This window comes from Podarcis liolepis, assembly GCF_965112155.1.
Source record: "Podarcis liolepis genome assembly, chromosome: 1".
Classification (NCBI taxonomy): Eukaryota; Metazoa; Chordata; class Lepidosauria; order Squamata; family Lacertidae; genus Podarcis; species Podarcis liolepis.
In genome coordinates this window covers 73,732,151-73,750,674 of record NC_139554.1, presented here as the reverse complement: position 1 = coordinate 73,750,674, position 18,524 = coordinate 73,732,151, and the positions used below count along the sequence as shown (strand labels likewise).

At 41.8% G+C, this 18,524-nt stretch overlaps 1 protein-coding gene across 7 annotated transcripts in view; it reads left to right on the top strand.

Annotated features, from left to right (window-relative positions):
• KCNQ1 (potassium voltage-gated channel subfamily Q member 1) overlaps positions 1-18,524 on the top strand; it is a 322,417-nt gene that overhangs the window by 226,333 nt on the left and 77,560 nt on the right. For all 7 annotated transcript variants that reach the window (XM_083462722.1, XM_083462720.1, XM_083462724.1 and 4 more), the window contains 4 exons: positions 9,862-9,937; positions 14,347-14,441; positions 16,019-16,065; positions 17,650-17,711. In XM_083462722.1, the coding sequence (XP_083318848.1) occupies positions 9,862-9,937; positions 14,347-14,441; positions 16,019-16,065; positions 17,650-17,711 (280 nt within the window). The remainder of the gene's footprint in view (positions 1-9,861; positions 9,938-14,346; positions 14,442-16,018; positions 16,066-17,649; positions 17,712-18,524) is intronic.

Genomic DNA, 18,524 nt, shown 5'->3' with positions numbered 1-18,524 from the left:
CTTAGCTTGCACCTTTGTGAAAGCACTGTCTGTGTGTAATTACTCAATATGGATAGGGCAATCAAGGGCTTTATCTATTTATCTGTCTGTATCTATCGATCTGTCATCTATCTATCATCTGTCACCTTCTACACATTCGTTCTAAGGTAATGCTCAATAAAAAGAGCAAAAACAACAACACAAAAGCTGCAGATATATTTGAAGCAAAAACAAAACAAAGCATGATACCAAATAGACACTTATGGCAGAGTTGTATACAACCAGCTGTGAAAGCCTGTTGGCTGCAGGTATTACAGGCCTTTTTCTCAATCAGATCTGCCACCCCTAACTCTGCCAAAGCACTGGCTTTCTCTTGTTCCCTGGAGGGGGACGGGGAACAGCATCAATCAAGAGCTTCAGGTGTTGCTTATTATATATTTAAAAGTTCACATATACTTGCTGACTCAAATTGCAGAAAAAGAAGGGAAAGGACTAAACATACTCTTGGAATCTAGCTTTCTTCCATTAGTTTGTTGTCTATGGGTTTCTTCCAACCTCTTCTCTCCCTGTTACTAACAATTCCAACTAGCTGGTATGTGAGAGAATAGTACAGTGGTACCTCAGGTTACATACACTTCAGGTTACATATGCTTCAGGTTACAGACATCGCTAACCCAGAAATATTACCTCGGGTTAAGAACTTTGCTTCAGGATGAGAACAGAAATCGTGCAGCGACGGCACAGCGGCAGCAGGAGGCCCCATTAGCTAAAGTGGTGCTTCAGGTTAAGAACAGTTTCAGGTTAAGAAGAGACCTCCAGAACAAATTAAGTACTTAACCCGAGGTACCACTGTATGTTATACACATAGAGTCATTATGCAGATCACTAAAATTGGGATATATCATGTCTTCTACAATTCCCTTATTTAAAATCTACAAGCATAGAATTTCCCTGTCAAAATTCACCCATCTTAAAGATGGCCTCCTTCCTGTGTCCCAGCTTGATCTCAGTGGTTATCCAACGAACATGCTACATAATGCTGTTGCATGGGTCAAAAATGAGCAGCAATTCTACAAGATAAAATGATTTTTAAACAAGAGAGAAATTGGCAGTAAAAGCACGTGGACATTCTTAGTACGCAATCCTTTCCTTGACTCATGGGCTCTATCTACCTGTCCCTATTTAGCAGCAAACAGGACATAGCCTCTGGCACCGGTACTTCAAAAGAAAGTTGCCATAACATTGGCAGCTCTCATAGTGGTCTAGTGCTGTCTACCTTGGTTTTTACATCTTTTATTTGGTAAGGTAAAGGTACCCCTGACCATTAGGTCCAGTCATGGACGACTCTGGGGTTGCAGCGCTCGTCTCGCTCTATAGGCCGAGGGAGCCGGCATTTGTCCGCAGACAGCTTCCGGGTCATGTGGGCAGCATGACTAAGCCTCTTCTGGTGAACCAGAGCAACACACAGAAATGTCGTTTACCTTCCCACTGGAGTGGTACCTATTTATCTACTTGCACTTGATGTGCTTTTGAACTGCTAGGAGTTTTATTTGGTATTAATTACCAAAACAGAAGTGCATGCAATTGTAGCCCAGTTGCCCTTTTGGATGAGGATAAACCACTAGCAGCAAGGGAATGAAGATTCCAAACACGGAAGCAGTGAGCTGGGAGTGAGTTCTTAACCCTTTTCATTCTTGCTGTTTCTCTACTTCAAATCACACTTTGCCATCACTTCCCCTCCCATGAGGTTGGCCTCTCAAAGGCTGTTCAACCACAGTTACATGCATTTGCATGTTGTGTGTAGTTGCACAGTTTCTATCTCTGTATCTTTAAATACAGCAAGGCCTGCCTGAAAAGCCAACATAAAACTCAGGATAATAGGATGGGAGCCTTCAAGACAACAAACAAACTGTCTGTGGATCATCCATAGTGCTAGAGGAATTATCTCTAATGTGTTGGCATTAGTTCTCCTGTTGCCTGATAAAGATTATGTTGAGAGAGCATTCTGCTATTAAGAGCCTTTCCCCCTCTCGCTCATTGAAATATGGCCTGACATTCAAAACCAGAGGCCTGCTTTTACCAGGTATTTCTTTATAAAAGAGATCCTAATCTCAACAAGATAAACTGCTTAAATAAAACTTGGTGAAAGAACAGGCTGAATAGCGGATTATGCTCTAACTATTTTAAAATACTCTGCATTAGGACAATTCTGCACTTGTGCCCTAAGGGAAGAAAGTAAAAACTGCTGAGGTTTTTAGACATTTTCAGAAAGGTACTGACCTTGCCTTATATTTACTCTTTTAATCTTCATTTTTGTCATGTTTATATGTGCAGAGAAGATGTGTTGTTTTGTTTTATACATGAGCAAAACTGAAAGGGAAAGGGTAAACCGAGCTTGTTCTGAATGTGTTTTGAATCCATAAATACGTGCCACTGTGCTGTTTGTTGGTTTCATATTACACATTCTGATTTATGGAGGAAGGCTTCTCTTTGCAAGCTGAAATTGCACAGTATTTTTTAGCCATTGTAAGAGACATTATTCAGAACAGACTCACTTTCTAGAGGTTGTGTTGCTGCACCAAAGATAATGGGAAATGTGCCATTGCAAGAGTGGTAGAAGCAGTTTTGTTGCCCTGTAACTGATATACTTGGTTCTTTTCTTTTCTTTTCTTTTCTTTTCTTTTCTTTTCTTTTCTTTTCTGACTAGTTCTGCTAGATATCTGCATAGTGGAGAACGAATGAAGAAAATCAGGCTATAGAGGGTGCTTATTGTAGGGTGTAGAACCAGCTCTAGCTCTGGGTTTGGATCCTAGCTCCAGGCTTCAACAAGATGCCTTCATGTGATATGTTCCTACTGCCCACTCTGCCACTTCCTCTTGAGGAAGTGGCCCCCACCCATTTGCCACTCTGCATCAAGACCCTTAGTTCCCCTTAATGGCTCATCACCCAGGCTATCACCTTATCAGGAGGCTAGCCTGGCTATTCCAAGAATTAGAAGCCTTGATTAAATTCTAACACTTGCTGGATCCAGGGATTAGAGGGGTCTGGCACAAAGCTTAAAACCCATAACAGTATGTATATTATATGTGTATTTAAGGTTGTTCTTCAATGGTTTTTAATGTTCATTTTTGTAAGTCGCTTTGAGTGTCATTTTAAAAAAGAAGAGGGAAATAACAAATATAATAATAGTAAAGATTTAAATAATGTAGCCTCCATAGCATTCAATTGTTTACTCTGATTTCAATGCAACTATACTGTGGTCACCCATTTCCTGTTATGTAATATCTAAAGGTGCAACTTAATCCACTTCAGCACATCACATGTAAAACACAGCTCAGTAATGAGAGGCTCCGTTATGAATAACCTTGCTGGGAATGACAGAATGTGTGAAAAGATTAGACTAACCTTGGGCTACAGCAAATTCTATACCAAAATTCTCAAGGGACCAGATGCTGAAAGATTTCATTAGGCTTAAATGTACCAGTGAAATGGTTTCATGTGGGTGTTCCGGATCTCTCCCACCAGATTTTGTTACATGGGAAGTTTGTCACTGCTTGCACAGAAAACATGTGCCAGCTCATTTGCAACATGTATCTTTAAAATCTAGTCTGCTACAGATAATGTGTAAATAAGCATTCTTCCCACCCCCCTTGTTTTAAAAAAACACATATCCTACCTGGCACACAGTGAATACACATTGTAATGAAATGTAACAACTAAAATGCAACAGTTGCATAAGCTAAATGCAATCACCTTAAATAATAAAATTAAGTCAAATCCCTGGTGGAATGACCCTGTTTCTCTGGAAGTCTCTCCCAGGTGGGTGTTACTTTTCCCCAGAAGTACCCATGGCGCTACCATGGAAATATTCTGCTACATGTCATCACCAGTATAGCTACAAATAACAACGAATGTGAGGAGGCTTGTATGGGAACAAACAAGTAATATTTACCAGAGCCTCTTAGCACTCTCTAAGAATCAGCACCTTGAATTGTGGCTGGAGGTGAATGAAGAACCCCAAAAAGGAAACAACAACCAAAAATAGTTGTATGTTTTCATTCAGTTTCAAGTCTGAACAAAAGAAGTTATGGCCTGTATCAACCATAGTATAATGTTATTTTGTAAATATATTTTGATTCTGTTACTCACTCCTCTGTTGACGAGTCAAAGCAAAAGTGATATATTACCTGTAGCAAATTTTGTTTAATTATTAGTCTTTCTAAACCACTTTAAAAATCTCCAAGTGATGTGTAGTATGTACAACATAAAACCCATTATCTGTTAAAACAAAAATACAGCCTAGGACAAATAGGTAAAGGTAAAGGGACCCCTGACCATTAGGTCCAGTCGTGGCCGACTCTGGGGTTGCGGCGCTCATCTCGCCTTATTGACTGAGGGAGCCAGCGTACAGCTTCCGGGTCGTGTGGCCAGCATGACTAAGCCGCTTCTGGCGAACCAGAGCAGCGCACGGAAACGCCGTTTACCTTTCCGCCGGAGCGGTACCTATTTATCTACTTGCACTTTGACGTGCTTTTGAACTGCTAGGTGGGCAGGAGCAGGGACCGAGCAACGGGAGCTCACCCCGTCGTGGGGATTCGAACCGCTGACCTTCTGATCGGCAAGTCCTAGGCTCTGTGGTTTAACCCACAGCGCCACCAGAACAGTATAAAAACAGCATATTAAAGAGATTCGGGGGATTCAGCTGCATAAATCAGGGTCGCACCTTATGGGTCAGGCTTAGACAAAAAGAGGAGTCTTAGGAAGGCAACTGAAGTAACTGATGGTTGCTGTTTCAATATGGCAGATGAAAGGGCAGTGCACAGAAAGGGGGCAACAGAAAATAAGTGTTTTTATGCATCACTATCCTGTGATCTTCTCTAGGGGGCAGTGTCATAAGCAGAGTTTCCCCATATGATTCTAAGTCATCTTGCAGGTATATACAGGGGCAGTCAGCCTTTGAGGTAACTTAGTCCTGAGCTGTTCAGGGTTTTCTATGGTAACTAGACCTTAAACATAGCCTTATTATGTGCACCAACGTACTGATCATGGTCCTAATTGTGTGTAGTAGGCAGGGCGATCCAATAGTATCAAAATGAAAAGACTGTCATCCTTATTTGCTGCATTTTAAAATATTTCAGTGAACGCGAAGCCACTGTGTGAAATGTTTTCCTGACAGGGAAGGATACATATTCAGTCAAATTGCTAAACAGCCAGCATAATGCAACACATGGAGACAAACACACTTGCCGTGAAAGAAAGCGTACTAAACCAATGGCAGTAAATTTAAATCTAACCTAGGGAATGTGCTTTGCAAGATTAACACGTGCTATTCAGACAATAATTCAGATCAATCAAAGGCAGGAAATTCAAACTTTAAGCTAAGTGTAGACTTGACATTCGGAATTTCCTGCCTTTGTATGCCAAAACTAGGTATGTCAAATTGACTTTTTGAAATAGGAATTTAAAATATCAAGAGATTTACTAGTTAATGGTGATTTATAATAATTTTCCAAAGCACATTTCAGAAATGTTGTTAATAAGTTGGGCTGTTCTGTTTCATGAATTGTCAGTGCATATAAAATTATAGAACATAATATGATATTTTCCTCAGTCACACTTGCATTCATGTATTGATTCATTCATTATATAAACATTTCTGTCCTGTCCTTCTTGTGCTTATGCACATTGATCTATTAAAATACAAATAATAAAAAATGCATAAAGCACACAACATTAAAATTTGTTTAAAAGCAACAGTGGCATAGATCACAAGTAAAAATGACCTTAGCAGACAAAAGCCTGCCAGAACAAACCATTTTGTGTGCCAGAACAAACAATTTTGTCTGCCAGAACTGACCATTTTGTCATCTGGTACAGATGACAAAATGCAACCAAAGAGGGGCCCATCCACACTTAATGGGGCCAGGTAGCCCACAGTACTGCTATGGCCACCAGAAAGCTCCTACCTCATACTATCACCAACCATGCCTCCAACCTAGATGCAACACAGAGAAGGGCTTCACCTGCTTAGGCAGCAGGTAGGATAGTATGGAATGGTGTGAGTCTTCAGGTATCCCAAGTCCAAATTATTTAAGGCTTTAGAGATAAACTTCTTCTGTCCAGAACAAGTAAAAACATGTCTGACTTTGTCATTGTCCCCTATGATTCACTGCTCTGCAGTGGAGAACCTGTGTCCCTCCTGATGCCTTTTGGACTCCACGTCTCGTCATCCCTGGCCTTGCTGACTGAGGCTGATGGGAGTTGTAGTGTAGCAACATCTGGAGAGCCACAGGTTCCCCATCCCTGCTCAGGTATAAATGTACCTAGCACGCATGGATGTACACTATGGGTGCAGTGCTCAGCTCACCGTAGATATTACAGCACAGTTTTACACATGCCTGCTCAGGATCCAGTTCAATGTGGCTTGTTCTCAAGGACACAGAGTGGTTGTGATTTCATTCGGGAAGGGAGGCTGCATGAATCAGTTGTGCAGATCTTCTGCAGTTCTACTGCAAAACCCACCTGTTGCTCTTATCTTCCTAAACAGTTGTGCTTTCTTTGAAATTGTGTGGAAACTGATAGCAATTTAAACAAACAAAGAAAAAAGGTTTCTTGTGGGGGAGGGAAAATCCTTTATACTGATTTTTAATTTGCCCAGAGTCCTTGAACAGTTGGAGTAAGCTTTTGTTGTGTATCTTTTGTCTATAAAGGTTTCTGGCTCGTTAATGTGTAGGGTGGGGGGCAGGTGTGTTGGAAATACTTTCTGTAATCCTTTAGTATGGGAAGGCTTTTTTTTAAAGAAATCCCCTGATATTGTGACTTGGCTGTCTTACATTGTTTGGAAGATTTGTTCTTTTATTGTATTTTAATATGCAATTCGCTGCATGTTATTATAATTGTTTATATTATGATAGCAGTTTTATTCACCACTTGAAATCAGAGAATCTTGGAGTTGGAAGGGACCCCAAGGGTCATCTAGTCCAGCCCCCTGCAATGCAGGAATCTCAGCTAAAGCATCCATGACAGCTGGCCATCCAACCTCTGCTTAATATAAACCTCCAAGGAAGGAGAGTCCCCAACCTCCCGAGGGAGATTGTTCCACTGCCAAACAGCTCTTGGTATCAAAAGTTTTTCGAATGTTTAGGTGTAATCGCCTTTCTTGTAACCTGAAGCCATTGGTTCGAGTCCTACCTTCCAGAGCAGGAGAAAACACAAGCATGTTCCCTCTTCCATGTGACAGCCCTTTAGATATTTGAAGATGTCTATCATATCTCTTCTCAGTCTCCTCTTTTCCAAGCTAAACGTGTCCAACTCTTTCAATTGCTCCTGGTCAGGCTTAGTTTCCAGACCCTTGATCATCTTGGTTGCCCTCCTCTGCATACGTTCCAGCTTGTCAACATCCTTCTTAAATCGTGGTGCCCAGAATTTAACACAGTATTCCAGGTGTGGCCTGATAGAATAGAATGGTACTATTACTTCCCTTGATCTGGACACTATACTTCTGTTGATGCAGCCTAGAATAGCATTACCTTCTTTTTTGCTGCTGCATCACACTGTTGACCCATGTTAAGCTTGTGGTCCACCAAGACCCCTAGATCCTTTTCACATGTACTGCTAGTAAGCCAGGTGTCCCCCATCTTATATTTGTGCATCTGGTTCTTCCTGCCTAAGTGTAAACCTTACATTTGTCCCCATTGAAATTCATTAGCTTTCGCTCAGTTCTCCAATCTGTTAAGGTCATTTTGAATTCTGCATTAGCTACCCCTCCCACTTTGGTGTTGTCATTGTGCTCTTCCAGTTGTTCCATCAGCACAAACATTTACCTTTGCCTGATGGAATGATCTCCTCTCACCACCACCCCCATGCACTGTTTAGGGGGTTTTCCAGACCATCACCTCCATCCCAGGCTGCTTTAGGAGGAAGAGATGGGTGGGTCCAGTTGCACTAGAGGTACTCATTGTGCTGGCTCCCGCTAGTGCACATACTTTTTTGAATCTGGCCTTGAGTCCTTCCCCACACAAAAATCAACTCTAGGTTACCCTCCCCACCTGCCGCTTTCATAATTTCAGTAGCATAATGAATGGTGTGGCAGAGTGGGTGGGTGATTTTGTCATTGCTGTTGTGAAACCGTGTCACCCAGAAATCTACCAGTATATATTTTGTCTATCTCTGTCTAACAGGAAGAATCATTAACTTTGGATATACTTGTTACTCACGTAAGTGTCCAAGATGTGTGTAAAGCAAGTGTGCCAGTATCAAAATGGGAAAATAGGACAGTATCGTTCCAGATACAAAGTCACAGATACTGTCCTATTTTCCCATTTTGCTAGTCTTTCTTCCTAACCTATTAGATAATGAAGCTTCCACAAAAGGATGGCCTAATAGCTGAAGTGACTGAAATCTTTAACTACTACAGTTATGAACTGATGTTATCAGAATAGTAGCTTCAACATCTTGGACCAAGGGGCACCAAGTGGGGCATTTCTTCTGCCGATACTGCCAGACACTAAAAGGGATTGTGCTTTCCTCACAAGCTCTACTGCCGAGAGCATTTGTGGTGCTGCCGCCGCTGCCATGACTGTGTCTGTTTGGTGGGCAGAACACCGTCGCCTCACTCTTGTCTTTCACCAGCATTAAATTGACTTTAGTGAAGCTATTAATTATTGACTTGAATGAAAAGAACAGTCTTGCTTGGCACGCATCCAGCAAAATTCATACTGGGGCGCTGAACAAAGACGGTTCCCTTCTGTTAAAATGAATATGATATGCAATGGTGGTGGGTTTCTGGTTTGTCTGGTTTTTGGTTTTTTTAAAAAAGATGATTCATATTATGTAATAAACATTTCACTTGGTGGCTGGGTTGAGTGGGTGTGCACCACAAAATGAATGCAACTCTTAAACCACATACTCTAGATTAGTTCTCCTACTAATTGAACAGAGGTCTTTGGAGCACTCTTAACCCTTTACGTCTCTGTACTATAAATACCTCTTTCCAAGTATTCTTTCTGACTCCTTGTTACTGCATGTATTTGTGCTTCTAAAACAAATAGAGAGTTACTGTGGTGCAGCAATCAGTATGCCAGACTAGGACCCAAGGGGACAAGAGTTCAGATCCCTGCTTGGGGATGGCCCAACTTTCAGCCTAACCTATCTCACAGGGTTGCTTTGAATATAAAATAAGGAGAACCTTGAAGGAAAGGTTGAATGCAAAAATAAATAAACAAATATTTTAACCTCAGTGTTCTAGCATATTCTGATTCCAGCGAAATAAACGCAACATTTTGTTAATTTGCTTTTTCACATATGGATATGCTTCATCATGATTGCATACGTAAATGCTGTTGTGAGATGATAGATAGATAGATAGATAGATCATATTTTGGAAAAGGGGGTGGGAAGGAAACCTTTTTATAAAGGGCTGCTGCACCCACCCACCCTTTCCTACTTTATTAGGCCAGCTGGAGGAGGGGTTCAAATAAAATGTGAGGGTGCTTGTTTTCTTGAATTGTGTGCATCAGCAAGCACAGTAATCTGAAACCTCTACCTTTTCAACATGAATAGCTGTTACTTTTGAGGGGGAAAGGGTGGGAAAGCTAACTGGATGGATTCATTTGACACAAGGGTAGATTTCATACACTCCTCACTACTTAATACCGTGAAAGACATTAAGTTCTAGTATAAATCGTAGAGATAAACACTTTGGATTTTAGTAGCTTGGTCCTTTGTCACAATAATAGTAGCACGTTGTGTCCTCAGGAAGGATTGTTGCCCCTCTTATACACATTCGCTTGTTACCAAAGCACTTACTGGGGATCATTATCATTATTATGTGGGCAGAGATGCTCTTTTCCGTCTAACTCGCCCTTCTCATTTTTCCCACAGCTTGCGAGAACATCACCGTTCTGCCATTAAGGTGATACGTCGGATGCAATATTTTGTGGCAAAGAAGAAATTTCAGGTGAGGTGATGAATAGTGAGCTGCTTTATCTAAATAAACTCTTTTATTCTTCTGGGCTTATTATTGTTCCTTTTGTGGGCTTAAGAAAGAAAAGACCAAGGCAATTCATTTTAGTGATGGTGAGTTACACCCACTATTCTCTCCCTTCTTGAATAGGGTGGTTGTTTAGCAGCAGGTTAGTCAACTGTGGATGCACTGGGAACAGGCTAAGCCCCTGAAATGTACCATGAATTAAAATGTTATTTTCTGCTAATGGACTTGACCTTTCACCTTCTGTTATCTCTTTTTCCTTGCAATGCAAACATTCTCATATGTCTTCATTAATTCTGAGCTGTATATTATTGTCAGGCTGACTCAGTGGGCCTAGAGATTAGCGTACTACCTTAACCTTGTTTCTATCTCATACTTGCTGCGGTCCTGATAAGAAGCTGGGATAGAAATTTGCAGGCGTGCTGGAAGGTTTCTGCCACCTTTCTCACACATAATCCTGGGAAAGCCTGCTCTGAGAGGACCAGCTAGCTGTGTTTTTACAACGTCCTGATGGTTTGATTTCCAGTGCCTATTTTAGTTATTGGCAATCTGGCATCTCAACAGGCTGTGTTCCCATGAACACATAAGCTTTTAGGTGTTTGTTCTTCGGGAGCAAGTTGCTCTGTTCTGTGCACTTCCTGCACACTATTCATATGTAGAAGTCAAAACAGCTCAGTTCATGGAAGGGTTATTGAGTTCCTTGAAAACTTGTTGGGAATATAACTAGTAACCTCCTGCAAGTTCTATATAATTCTGTTCAAGCCTTCATTAAACACTTATGCTCAGACACAGAGATTGACACATTTATTGGATGTAAAATCTACATTCAGGCCATCTAACTTCTATTTTAAGAAAAGCTGGTTTCTGTGATTTCTCCTTTGCATGTTTTTTCTCTTACACTGCATACTTACTTTTCTTTTAAAATTTGCGTAGTTTCTTCTGATTTTGCCATTCAGGTGGAGAGACAGGCATGGAACTATACAGACCACTGGTGCCTCACCCCCAGCCAGTGGAAATCTTAATCAGTCACTTCTCTGGCTTCCTGAGACGTTTCTCACATACTTTCAGATAGATCTTCTTTCCATCCACATAGACCTGAAAGTTGGTTTGAGAAATAAAGCAAGCGGAGATGACTGCTGTGGCGAGGCTGAAGCTGCAAAAATCCACTTTCTTGTAGGTCACATTGGTGACAAGCAGAAGTATGGGTTGCCTGGGACGGGGGGCACTTTAGTACCACACCCAGGCCTGGCCCAAGGATGAGGCAGGGTGCCCCCCTGGAGCGGCAGAAGTCCAAGGGGCGGACTTTTGCCTCCACCACCTGCCCCGCTGCCTCCACTACTAGTGGAGAAGCGGTACCGGTTTCTGGTGAGATGTCACCGAAATCTCACAAGACTTCAGCGAGATCATTCAAGATCTCACGGGAAGTCAGTGCCACTCCTGGCGCTTTGCGGGCGGTGCCACGCAGTGCAGGTAAGAGAGGCGCTGGCGGCAGGGCAGCGGCGAGGGAGTGGGATAGCAGCAGGGTGGGGGGCAGCACATTCCCATTTCACCTCAAGCAGTGAAGCAGGATGAGCTGCCCCTGGCCACACCACCACTGGTCACCCTAAACTCCAAAAAGTTTATGAAAAAAGTCATCAGCAAGCTGCTTTTATAGCTGCTTCTGTGTGGTCTGGTTCTCCCCACCGGTAGTAGTAGTTGTTGTAGTAGTATCCAAATTCTGTTATCAAGATTTTAGAAGTGTTTTTTTAAAAGATAATGCATTCATTAGCAGGGTAGGTATTCCATTAAAAGGTTGTCTTGTACCCATGTACTTCATACTGAAAATGAGTACGAAAAGCTGCTGTACGTGGTGAACAAAGTTTATTTTGGAGTTCCATTGATGACAGGGGTAACTGACATGTCTGTTGTGGCTTTTGCAATGATGTCACCAGACGCTCTTGATGTATTTATAGCTTTATATTTCAAAGTGGTACCGCAAACTGTGCTGTACTTTATACGTAATTCAGTTACCTTACTATCAATCAGGAATTGTGTATGTAATTTTCTGTAATCACTTCAGAGGGCTTTCTGGCAAACAAGATAGTTCAAAGTTCTTTGTACTTCAAAGAATGTTGCACACGCTTGTACTTGGCCATTGTTTGGTTACACTCCTCAGAATTTCCTGCAGCTTGAACTTCCCTCTTTTCTTTCCCATTCTGGCTCTGAGGGAAACACCATGCCATGCAGCTGCTGCGCACACAACCACATAGTAGGAACAGTAAGCAGCAGCTGTGCACATATTTAATGCATGCCATTCTCTGCTGTGCCTTCTGCAAACACTTCTCCTGCACATTATGCAGAAAATTCTAACTCATTTAATGTAATTATTACCATCAGCAGTGTTCCTAATTGGAAAAGGGGAAGGGGGGAATAAAGCAAAGAATAGGTAATGGGAAACACAGTGCAGGAAGTTTGTTGCCAACAATATTAAGGGCTGGGGACTGCAAAGCAATGTCTGTGCGCACTTACACAATCCCTAATGGTGACTGGCCAAGACGATGCCAGTGAATTCTGTTGTTTGAAATGCACTTGCAAGGTTTCCGCCCCCCCCCCAAAAAAAATCCTTTGACCATGTTAACATACAAAAAAGACAACTTAAATAAGTGTGGCGGCAGGGGCAGCCATCTCAGCTTGTGAGCTTTCCACATTAAAATGGCTGTTGGAATCCGCCGAAACTGTCCTTGCCACATGCCACTTTACACAATTCACAAAACCATCAGCCGGAACCAAAATGTTGTAAAGTGTGTTGAATGCCGGACTAGGACTGGGGAGGCCCAAATCCGGATCCCCACTTGGGCAATGATGCTTACTGGGTCACCTTGGGACATGCAGGGGGGTTTTGAGACGTGCGTAGCTTTCCCCAGGGGGCACATTCCAGCCAGCAGAAGTGCTTTTAAGTCCCATTGATTTAAGCAAGAGAGTTAAGCACTTGCCTAAGTCCCTGATCTAAGTGGGACTAAAAACTACTTAACTCATGTCTGGATAAATGACCGTTTCCAAAACCTATGGACTATATTTGGTTTTACTAGTAATACGTATTGCATGTGATTAGATATCCTAGGGAGCTTTATCCCTGATGTTTATACATGACATATCTGTGGGGGAGCCACATCATCATTGTGTTTTTCCTACTTGGAAAATGCTTCTCCTTGAAGCTTATGTTCCTTGACTAAGCAGAACAAAGGGACTTGGACAGGAAGACTGGAGTCATACACTGGTCTCCCATTCCCTAACAGCCTGGTACACACATGGTGTAGGGAGCAAACAGGGCTCTGCTGCGCCGTATGGGACCTCTCCTACTTGTAGTTGCTGCAAGAGGATTGGACTGTTAGCTCACCATAGCACTAAATATTCAATTTTGTTCAGTGTGCTATACTATCAGTGCTAAAACAAATCAGCCCTGTGGATCAAGTTCTAGCTTACCAAACGCTTGCATATACCACTGGCTTGTAGCGCAAGAGACCTAAAGGTAGTGAATTTTCATGTGTATAAATCTGTTATGGTAATTTTAAGAGGTGTTTTATATGCATTGGTTTACATTATTATTTTTTCATCCTTAATTTTTCTACTGTATTTATGGTTACTAAAGCACTTGGTTTTAAAGGCAGAAGGGGAAAATTATTGAAACATTTATAAAATTATGAAAGGGTTTTTAAAAGCATTCTTAAAACCACCTTTCCCAACCAGAAAAGTATGGCAAAGCACAGAATACCAGGTGGGCAGTACAAATCTGTATGAATGCCAACTCCCACCATTTTATCACACTTTAGAACAGCCTTCCCTAGTCTGCTGCTGTCCAGATGTTTTGGACTACAATTCCGTCAGCCCCAGCTAGCACAGCACTAGTATTCCAGAACATCTGTGGGCACCATGTTGGGGAAGGCTGCCTTAGAATAACCAAAAACCTATCCCAGAAGGAACAGACTTGATTCTACATGGCCATGGTCAGTGTGGTAAGTGGTAAGTGGTAAGCACCTGCAGTGCTGTTGACAGGAATGCATGAGAGGGCCTTCTTTGTTATTGCTGTACTACCTGCCACAAGAAATCCCTTCATCTGGCAGGCCTTTGGCCTGATCAATGTCTGATTTTGCCACCATCTTCTTTTCCAGTGTTTTTATGCTGCAGTTGATTTCTTCTTTCACTTTTGTTGTTTTATTTGTTTTGGAAGTTTTCTCTCCTTTAGGCTTGATTATTTTTAAGCTTTGTTGTAAGTCGACATGGTGAGCCAGCACAGAAAGAAAAAAGTTAACTTCCAAGTCTTTCTGTTGCCAATCGAGTATATGTGACCTGATATGCATTATGTGATTTAACAAGTATTTAATTCTCTCTTATTTTTACAGCAAGCTAGAAAGCCATATGATGTACGTGACGTTATAGAACAATACTCTCAGGGACATCTCAACTTAATGGTGCGAATAAAAGAGCTTCAGAGAAGGTATGGAACAGAATTTAGCTGCCCAAACAGATAAGTAGTTCTGGAAAATAATAGCTGCATGATGAATCCTGCAGAATCAAGGCAACAGTGAAGAACCTGTGGTCCTCCAGATGTTCTTGAGTTCCAACTCCCCATCAGTAGGGCTGGCCCACCCATAAGCCAGACTGAGGCAGCTGCCTCAGGCAGAGGAATCCTGAGGGGTGGTGCCCCTGTGGGCACCCCACCTGTCCCTGCCCCTACCACCAGAGGAGCAAGGAAAAGTGGTGGCTTCTGGCGAGGTCTCACAATATCTCCCCAAAAGCTGCCACCTCCTCACAACTCCAGCAAGCAAGGGTTCAGCCGGGGGCAGAGGGGATGCCCCCTTTCCATTTTGCTACCAGTGGTCATGGCCGAAAGAAGTTGGAATACATCATTATCTGAAGAACCACAATCTCCCCACCCACTGCAATAGAGAAATTGTCAGCTGCTCTAATGGGCTTACAGATCTGGATCAGCAATCTGGGTAACAGAATGAAGTAAAGCATCAAAGATGTCGGCCATAGCATCTGTGCAAGGATGTGTGCCAAGGTGATGATGGACATGGACAGGGAGAAAACAGAATTGAGGGATGATGTGGAGATGACTTGGTTTTGAAGGGCTACTTAGCCAGTCAAGGTGAAAGGACATGTTAGGCTAGGAAGCATTCATTTGCTAGTTAATGATGATACAGGTAAGAAGAAGCATCCTTCCACATATCCAATCTTCCGCATGAATCCTTCTCACAGGTCTCTTTCCCCAGCTGGGCTTCGGGAGGGAAGTAAGCAGGAAAAGGGGGTTGAGGGAAAGGGTTGCAGGCAGAAATTTATTGTATAGGGAAGGTCTAAGCAATTCCCTCCTTCCTGCTGGTTCCCCCAATACATGTTCCCCACATTAAGCATTAGGAGGTAAACATGGGATTGGAACTTTGCATTTGTCTTACGTTGTCTAATTTCACTCTCAGGAATAAGAAAGAAGAATTTTGCAATAGAAGCAGGGCTAGGAAATGTGAGTGCATGGCAGGACCCTGGACTGTTTACATACTATGTCATTTCTGCCTGTGGTTGTGAGGCCTTCAGGAACAAGGACACACACTCTGCATTAATTAATACATGTTGGCTGTTACCTTTCCTGGGCCTTTGGATATGGCAGAACAAAAACCAGAGCTTTAAAAAAAATGGGTAGGATTGTGTAAAGCAAACAGGAAAAGAATAAACAATCTATAACAATGAATGCCAGTGGACTTGTTTTTAGTTAAGCCTTTGAATTCCACACACAAATTCTTTCAATAAAAGCTGAATTCCTTCAGTGGTGAAATCCTGCCAGTGCAGTTTTAGAAAGCATTAGCAGACTGCAGACATAGACCTATTTGGATCAGACAGTCTCTCTGACATTCCCAGATGAATGTTCAAAGGACCATTAGAAGTGAGCCAGTAACTATGCCAGCATTTCTTTCTTCATAGGGCGGGGCTAGAGAAGCAACAACTGTTGTTATTCAGTTCCCCTGTTTAAATCTGAAGACATTTTTATCTTGTTTATTGATACACTTTCTTTCTCACCAGGTTGGACCAATCTATAGGGAAGCCATCACTGTTTATTTCTGTCTCAGGTAAGTCTCCATTAGAAACATATATATGCTGTGTGTTAAATATTGCTACTCTTCCATACGATACAGAGCACAGGGTAGATGCATAGTACTTAATGTTTTGTTTGATATATAGCTTGTTAGGAACTGAAAATAAAAAGGTCAAATGCCTGACCTTACTTGGAAAACCAGGCAGCACAGTCAGCAAGCCCAACAACTTTGTGCAGGCTGCAATAATACAATTAAACTGTTAGGCTAGAAAATATCTAGAACATAATTAATGCTATTCAGAATCTTCTATCATTAGGTTCTTGATTCACAAGAAGAGGCGCATAAAATATAACTCTATCATCCACTCCTTCACACAGATTTGGGACTTGTTCAGAGCTGTTGTACACCTGATCTGCTGTTGCTTAGATGTTTTTCTTTTTACTTAAAGACTTCTTCTTTGCTGTTTGAGCCCAGCTAATCAGGGATCATGCAGTGAACATGATGGCTTTCCAGTAGCATACAGCCAATTAGATTTGGCTATGTCACCATGCTGCTGATGGGCTGATAAATCCCTCACATTGCCCTGATTCTTAGCTGAAAGGAGGGAGAAAATAAACTTGCTCCTATCACGCCGCACACCAGGTTTCAGTGTTTCACTCCAGTGCTATCTACTCATGGTAGACTCCGGATGGGGCAGTGCTGTAGCATTGGCTTCCGCCACTGTTGGCACAGGGTGGGGCAGGGTAGCTGCAAGGTTGGGGTGGTGTGGACACACTGCTAGGAGCGTCGGCTGGCTCTGCCAATGAGCTCACACTGCCTGAGCCTCGTTGCCATCGTGCCCCACTGAACACAGCCCTAATAAGCAGCAGTGATGCTTCCTCCAGGGAGCTGGCTCCATTCTGTTGCCCCGCTAGACACTTCTACCTAATTTCAAATATGAAATGTGCAAGAGAATTGGGAAGTTGTTTCAGTCGCTTTAGTCTCTGAATAAATAAAGGATATGTGTATATATTTTAGCACACAGGGGAATATTTGCCAGGGAGTGAGTGTTGTAACAACTGCACCTAGGGCATTCCTGGACCCATCCACTAAACGGCTTGTGTTCATTATTCCTTGTCTTCTATAACTGAAGCCAGGCTATGTGTATGCTTCCATTGTAAGCAATTTGGTAACTATTGTTCATATTTAATGAGAGACACATAATATCAAGGATTATTCAGAGGACCAAATCAAAGTTGTACATTGTGATCACCTATAAGCATACAAATACATACTGTATCAGGGTCTGTGCTGTTGCCAGCTTCTGTTGTAGTACTTTTTTTTAAAAGCTACATTATTCTTTAATTTAATTGACATTTGCTAAATTGAATGTAGTTTTAATTTTTCTGATGATTTAAAGCATAGTATGAAGGCAGAAAGCATTCTGTACTAGAAGCCATTAAAAGGGAAGGCTTGGGTCAATACTATGAAAAAGCTGCTCTTAATGTAATAAAATTATCCATCTGTCAGCAGCGTTCAATTAAGTAGCTCTGGTAGGCTAGTTAAATGCAGTCACATGGTTTCATTCTATACTATTGTAACACTGATATTCATCTAAAAATGTTCCTTTCTATACAGAAAAAAACAAAGACCGAGGGACTAATACAATTGGTTCCCGGCTGAACAGAGTTGAAGACAAGGTAGGCCTCAATCAGACAAAGTATTGTGCCTTTCTACATTTTCAAAAATAAGCATACAAACAAACATTATCTTTCCTTTGCCTAATGATTATATTTTTTAAAATAAGTGTGTTAAGGCTGATCTCAGCTAAGGCAAGTAATTCAGGAGCCTATGTGTATAAACACGAGTTAAAAATCAACTTCGTTTTGTAGGGGTTAAAAGATAAATCCAAATAAACAACTTATTTCCTATTGGAAAATGGCAGACCTTGTTAGCAACGAGGAATGTGATATGTAGTATTTTATTACACCTGCAAGTGGAGTTGATGTTACTATTAAGTTGAGGACTGCTTGTGATTGCTGTCAATTAAAATTATCTGACTTTTCAGTTCGGCTGTCATAACAGGCTTTTTGTTTCTGCCTGCTAAAATATTCTTATTTCCTACAATAATAAAACACCCCAGTTGCAAGACATCTGAAGCCATGCTACTGAAATTACTTGTCAAGAATAAAATATCTCATGTTGTTGCTTTGTGCCGCCAACATTGCTGACCTACATGAGTCTTCCCTCTCCCTTCACTTCAACAAGGACCAAGTGCTGCTTTTGTTTCCGTGACCGTGAACTTTTAGCTACCACTTCATCAACAAAAGCAACAACATTTGGCATCGGCCCCCATATTTTCCTGCGTGGCTATGATTCATGCCAAAAAATTCTTGTGATGCAAGGATAGAGGAAGGAAGTTATAAAACTTTGGTAGGACACCAGATGAGACAGTCGGCACATTATAACCACAAGAGAGATTATCTCCTACATTGTTATGTATGTGACAGTGA